At 44.9% G+C, this 6,954-nt stretch overlaps 1 protein-coding gene across 4 annotated transcripts; it reads right to left on the bottom strand.

Moving 5' to 3' along the window:
• Positions 1 to 227: 227 nt before the first annotated feature.
• CCDC51 (coiled-coil domain containing 51) lies at positions 228 to 5,609 on the bottom strand. Of its 4 annotated transcripts, none has more exons than XM_074835667.1 (5): positions 5,538 to 5,609; positions 3,521 to 3,785; positions 3,047 to 3,380; positions 2,582 to 2,746; positions 228 to 1,109 (listed from the first exon to the last, which is right to left on the bottom strand). In XM_074835667.1, the coding sequence occupies exons 3-5, from the start codon at positions 3,353 to 3,355 to the stop codon at positions 333 to 335; spliced, it is 1,251 nt and encodes a 416-aa protein (XP_074691768.1). In that variant the 5' UTR covers positions 3,356 to 3,380; positions 3,521 to 3,785; positions 5,538 to 5,609; the 3' UTR covers positions 228 to 332. The 4 variants fall into 4 exon arrangements, with proteins under 4 accessions (XP_074691768.1, XP_074691766.1, XP_074691769.1 ...); XM_074835665.1 differs by lacking the exon at positions 5,538 to 5,609 and adding an exon at positions 5,297 to 5,530; XM_074835668.1 differs by lacking the exons at positions 3,047 to 3,380; positions 5,538 to 5,609 and adding an exon at positions 5,297 to 5,530.
• Positions 5,610 to 6,954: the final 1,345 nt, after the last annotated feature.

Raw genomic sequence — 6,954 nt, 5'->3', positions numbered from 1 at the left:
ACAGAAAATCACAAATACAGCTCCAGAGTGAAAGTCACTGATTGGCATGATATAGGAGACTAGACAGTAAGAGTGAAACAGTGAATGAAACCAACAGATGAAACTGTGTAATTTCCTTTGCTGGAGGAGTTAAAAACCACAACACACAACACAGACTGTTAAACAGGGAGCCTGCAGCAGTAGATGGACCAACGCTTTACAAGGTTTCCAAATATACAGGAGAAAGCGTAACGAGAAATGCTAACACAACTTTATTTGGACTTGTACTCTAAGTACTTAGAGTGCAAGTTTACTTTTATTAATCTAGTAAATTGTGGCAATTAATTAAGAGATCAGTTCCCTTTAAGTATAATATAGAGTACTGGCACAGTAATAGCAAACATAGCACATGTCAACGCAGTGCTGTAAAGAGAATTTCTCTTGATTTGAGTTTCTAGTCTCCGCTCGGTATCACACAATTCTAAAATCACATCTCTCACGGCAGAAGCCTGGCCCTTACCCTCCACTGAAGACCTTGGCGTCGCTCGTTCGGTAGGTCTCGTGTGGACCGCCAGTTTAACGCTCTGCATCTCAGAAATCATTTGTGCTATACTTTCCTGGAGACTGTTAAACTGCTGTTGTAAACTCCCTAGACATGAACTGACTTGTTTAGTGTAGTTTAGCTGTTCATTTAAAGGAATTAAAAGAGAATCTATTTTTATGGAGTCATTCCTGTCTCCTCTAGTTAACAAAGCACCTTCTTTTATTTCCTGTGATGTCCTGGTTTGCAGCACATTTTTCAGCTCTGCTATGACGTCACTGAGATCCTTCTGCTGTAAGTGATGGCTGGAGGCCTGTTCTTTGATGGCTTCTTGCAGATTTATTGGCCCCTTCTGTGCTTCAAGCACCAAGACTTTCAATTCTTGCAGCCTTACTCGATTAACATAGGTGGAACCAAGAACACCTATAATGGCTCCCAGTATAGAACCAATAATAGACCAGTTCTTCGTTTTTTCAGCTCTTGTTCGCTCTTTCTCATGGCTTTCCCTTACAGCTGCAGAGAAGAGAGAGAATTTTTCTCTCTCAGATTCTTCTGCATTTAAATATGCAGCTCGGTACCTCTTCTCTTCCTGCAAGAAATACAGTGATTTGAAGGAGAAGGTATATATGAAGCTATAAAGCCTATACAAAAAAAACCCCAAAACAAACCCCCAGTGCAGATGAAGGAATGGAAACTAAGAACATCCAGTAGTTCTGTTTCAGAAATCTTCCTTTTAACATGGGATTTTCTTTATTAATCCTACTTAAGTCAATGAGACACCATTTTAAATCAAAACTGAGCAATGGAAAAGGTCATCAGGAATTACAGCTGAATATCCTCTACACAAGAATCTGTCACATGCTGATGACAGAAAAGGGGTACGAGTGGGCAAGGTCTTTCTCTCCCCATAACGCACACTTTTTCAGCCCGGCTTACTTCTCCAAACACTACCTTTACCACACTTCTCCCTTTCAGTTCTAAATTCCTTCAGTGAGAACTGAAAACAGGACTGGAAAGGGTGTCTCGGATAAGTTCATCTCATGAACATACACGCTTCTTATTCCTCCGCATTCTCTTTCTTATCCTGCTCACAGACAAATGTCTTTCCCTTTCTCCCTGCATCTCTTGGAATTATTCTCATTCTTCCAAGCCTTTATTTCTTTTGTGAGGTGGCACCACCACCTTACAGACAGTGGGGACTTGAGTGCTACCTTTCTTCATAGTCATGCAGAGCTCTATTCTTCTTTAAGTCTCATCCACACCTGATCCCTTATTTAGACAACTAGAGCTCTCTATTCTCTCCTGATGTTCCACCCACTGATCGAGGGGCTCAGTTTAAGCTCAGGCATTGGCACCCACTCCTTCCCTGAGCTTTGCCATAGGTATACCTGCTTCCAGGCCTATTCTCTGCTGTTGCTGCAGTTTCATCTGGATTTCCTGGACTGACGTGGGCTGACACCTTGCTTTTATCTCTGATTGATGGACTGTTGTTAATAACATGTTCTTGTCACCAGCCTTGCTTGGCTCATCTCGCTGAGGTGCTGTAGGACCGTGCCATGGTGGTGAGGATACTGCCCCAGCCTGCGCCGTGGTCAACCTCATCTTCCTGCTTGCCCTCCCTCATGGAGCAGCCTCCTTCTTGCTGCTCCCTGACAAAAGCTTTAATGAGTTGCCTGGGTTTTGTAGCCATATAGAAGGCAGCTGAGAGTATTTTCATGGATTAACAACCAGAAAGAAGCTTCTCTCATCATATGGAAGGTTAATTATTGAATCCCAGCTTTTTGTTGACTACTCACATACAAGTCATCACTACAACAATACATTTTCTAGGCTCACTATCTTCAGCTTTCTTGTCCAAATTTACTATCCTATTTTAGCATTAACATATATAATTTGCATAGCAGATCAAACCATCGCTAATAATTAACTAAAAAGTAATAAATTAACTCAGATCACTGTACTTCAGAACTGAACTGCATCTACAAAAACAGACCCTAGTGACAGAAGCAAAGCACACAACTTTTCATCGTATTTGCCAGTGCTCAAGTACCAACAAATTACCTGCAGCAACCTGTGTTCCAGAGTAGCCAGTTCTAAATACTGGGTGTCATCCCGAGAGACCCTGTCCAAGCGGTCCCGAATTTCCTTCAGTTTGATCTGCTGGGCTTCTACATTTTCACGAGCCTCTCGTACTATCCCTCGAGCTATCATAAAGACATTTTCAGCCTAAGAAGAAAGGGTATTTATTTTAGAGACTTATTATCAGACAGATCTAAATCACTAATTATATGAATTTTGGGGGGAAAAAAAATCCCAACAAAACAAACTATGCTCCATTTTAATTTAAGGGATAACCTGTATTTACTAGCATGCATAGACTAGAACACATTTATAATATGTCCACAGACAGAGCAGAAGACAGGACATGATTCTCCTTGGAAGATCTTCTTTGCCTCACAGCCAGTGTTTATACTTCATGTAGCTTAACACATAGTTCTTAAATTTCCACATTATCTCCATGTTTACCTCTGTCACTTTTCCCTGAGCCTCTCGAACTTCATTAATTCCAACAAACTCTTCATATCTGTCCCACCAACTCTTGCATGTTGCAGACATTTTTTGAAGGGAGTTTTTTCCCATAATGGTCCCAGCTTCTGTCAGCCGATTAAGACGGCCCATGGCCATTTCTATCGCAGACTTGGCTTCAGGCCTCTTCGGTGCTGATGAGCAGTAAGTCCGCACTATGTATAAATTCATTTTTGGACTCCACTTTATCAATAAATGGGGATACTGCAGGCCACAGGACACTGAGGACACACCTGACTTATATTTCATTGGCCCCGCATCTTGAATTTAATCACTGAATAAAAGTGTGACAAGGATGAAGAAGGAAAAGTTATTGAAGTATGGCTGATTAATACCTCTTAAAACTACATGTGTACCAAAACCAATAAAATTCAAGAATGGCTAAACCATCACTAGTCTTACAGCATTACTTACCTAGAGAATTTTCCACAATTTTCAACAAAGGGCAGTTCTGCCACAGATTCCTGCTTTTCTGTTGTTAGTAAGTACTCCCACCATGCTGCCTGATTGTTAATTCACTCTCTTCATCAACAGTGATTATGTGCAGATCCAGTACCAGCAGGAGCAGCCTCAGAGTAGAGTAATTTAGCGCTTCAGCACAGAAGTGATTGCCATATGAAATTTTGCCTTGTGCTTTCAGACTTGAGTTTGGTGTGCCATGTCACAGGTACTAACAGTTCTGCAAAAGAATAGAAAAGGAAAAAAGACAAGAGAGGGGAAAAAAATCTTGATAAGAAGTGGGTCTTGATAATTCCCTTTATCTTACACTTCACAGATACACAGAGTGTTGAAGAATGCAAAGACAAAAACATAAAGGACAGAGAAAACACAGGAGTGCTGAACTGAACACAAGTATTCTCATGAGACCGCCTACAAAAGTAAAACATAAGGAATAGCCATGAGATCAGAAAAATATCAGGTAGTGAACACACAGCTAGGGCTGCATTTTAAAATGAGCTTAAAATTCTTGTTTACACTGCAAAAGCAGACTGCTAGTTAGTTTGTTGTCTATTGATTTGTAAATAAGATGTTAATCTTCTGAGTGCATTTCTCTAAAAACTGTAAACAGGAAAACTTCCAAATAAGGTTTTATATGAAGTTTGACTATATTAGGCTTTGAATAATATATTATAAAAACATGGGTTATTGAGAAAGCTTGATAGCTGCTCTATAGTTTTTTTAAAACTGTTTTAAAACAGTTTTCCATGTTAATTTCAGGTGTCTAATAACATCATATATATGCAAATACAGGCATCTCCACAGGAAAGGATTCTTCCTACTGGAAGACATTTTTGATCCACTTTTAGCTGGCTACTGATTCTGAATGCCACAGGTTCATTCCCTGTTAAGTATTTCTAACAAATAGTAATAACAGCAAGCAGCATTGTGAAAACCTTGTCGGTTGTTTTATATGCATAAGAATATGGTAGATCAAAACAACAAAAACATGGAAATGAAGTAAGTTCTCTCCTTCCAGCATCACTCATACATCTTACCCTTACAACACTGACTCTATGTTGCAGGCCATGTACTAAAACCTCCGCTCAGATTTGTCCTCTCTAGACTGCAAGATTTCTCTCTTGTAACTGCACTACTACATGAAGAGTTTTACCAAATATTCAGGCTACTGAGGCAGTATAGCAAAAAGAGAAAGTTGTGACTTTTAGAAGAATTTCTATGTAGACAGTTGCAAACAAACTGCAAAGAAAGTAATCTCAGCCTGAGCTAACAGGACCTAAGACAGTTATCAAAACTTCATCTGATATAACATGCTTTATCCCTCTCTTGTTTCCTCTTGTAAGAAAAGGAGTTTCCTCTCCCTGCAGTCATTGACATATACTCTTTCCAATGGTTTACACCCCAGTTGCTACACACACTGGACACTGGTGGCGAGTAAGCCTAGCTTTCACGGGTCATATCTTATTTTGCAGCAGTCTCTTTTGTCACAGCCAAAATGTAAAACCAGGATTTCCGATACGTCGCCACACACTCACAGCTCTACTTCTCACCCTTGATAGGGGTGAAAATTCAGTTTTCTCCACATGACCAACCCCTTCCCTGCCGGAGGGGGCCCTTTCACCGCCCGCAGAGCTACGAGACTACGCTCCCGGCACCCTGCAGACCCGCACGGCAGAACCGCTACCGCCTCCAGTAGCCACACACAGGCCCGGGCAGCAGCACCGGTCTCACCTCAGCCACAGCAGGTGACCGGCGAGAGGGAGCGGCCCGCCGCGGGGGGCTCCCACCGCCAGCCCTCGCCTAGGCCGCGCCCGCCAGGGGCGACGCGGGGCTCCGTGCGCGGCGGAGGCTGGGCCGAGCCGCTCCTCCCCCACCGGGCAGCCGTCCCCAAGGAGCCCCCCTCCCGCCGCACCACCCAGCCCCGGGCAGCACCTCCTACCCGCCCGGGGACCGGCCCGGCCCAGCCCGGCACCTGAGGCGGAAGCGGCGGCGGCGGAAGCGCTACGGCGGCCGCGCGGGGCCAGGCGGAAGCGGCCGCCCGGCGGCGCGAGCCCGCGTGCGCGCGCGGGAGCTGAGGCGCGGCGGAGCGGAGCGGGCACCATGTCGGGCCGAGAGGGTAAGGCCGGGCCCGGGACCCCCGGCGCCGCCCGTCCATCCCTCCCTCCCTGGGCTTCACTGTCTCCTCTGTCTTTACAGGCGGCAAGAAGAAGCCGCTGAAGCAGCCGAAGAAGCAGTCGAAGGACCTGGATGAGGTAGGGCGGCGGGCGAGCCCCGGGGTCCTGCGGCACTGGGCGTGGGCCACGGTCCCTGCGGGCGGGGGGGTCTGCTTTCCGCTTTGGCGTTACCCCCTCAGCTCAGCTTTCCATAGCAATACACATTTTGTGAAACGTCACGTTTTGCCAAGCGTCGTTCTGACGTTTAAACTCACGGCCGTAAGGGACCAAGAGGTGACGCGCTGCTTTCCGCGACCCCGGTTTTCCCGGTTTTTGTCTGCTGACATCCCGCCTGCGTTCAGGGTAAACGCAGCAGTGCTGGCTAACGGAGGAGTTCGGTGCCACGGAGAAGGCTGCAATGTTCTCTCTACGGCAGCAGGCTGTGATGGGAGGTCTAACAAATTAACGCGGTCACAGGAGCCTAGGACAGGACACAAAACCCGGGGATTAACACTCAGCTCAAATAAACCAGGTACTAGTGAATCCTCTTAGAGATACTTAAACATAAAAGCTCAGAGTATGGGTGTAAGCAGTTATTTCTGAGGATAGTGGAGGATGGATGAGACACCAATGATTGGAAACAGATAGAATCACAGAATCATCTAGGTTGGAAAAGACCTTGAAGATCATCTAGTCATATAAATAAATATAGACAAATACCATGTCCCTTTGAAAAAGGAGAAAAAAAATCATAGTTTTCTAAATAAGCTTTAGAAAAAGAGAAATTTCTTTTAGAGAAATGGTAGAACCAATTAAGTGCTACAGGATCCAAGTGATAATAATGTAAAAATTAATAGCCAGTATGGATTTTAGTGCAGCTGTGGCAAACAAAGGCAATTCTGTCTGTAGCGGGGCAGTGCCATGTGCATGAAGTGAGGTTCTCGATGCTGGCTCCGGTGGTGTCCTCAGGGCAGGGCAGGAACGGGACCCGAAAGGTGATGGGAGGTAAGCGTGCAGCCTGCCGGAATGCCACGCTCTAAAAGCAGTTACTAACAGTTCAGTCTCTGACTGCAAGGACATACGGAGTGGGGTTTTGCAAAATTTTGTATTTGATCGGAGTCTAGGTAATATTTTGATTAGTGCCTCCTTTGGCTGGTTGACTGACAGTATGGCTAATATTCTCTTGGTGGAAAACAGAAGTTTGGAAGGGCCACAGACTGTCAGAGGACAAGACTA

The sequence above is a fragment of the Strix aluco genome, chromosome 11, assembly GCF_031877795.1.
Source record: "Strix aluco isolate bStrAlu1 chromosome 11, bStrAlu1.hap1, whole genome shotgun sequence".
In the NCBI taxonomy this organism is placed as follows: Eukaryota; Metazoa; Chordata; class Aves; order Strigiformes; family Strigidae; genus Strix; species Strix aluco.
This window is presented reverse-complemented; position numbering and strand designations above follow the sequence as displayed.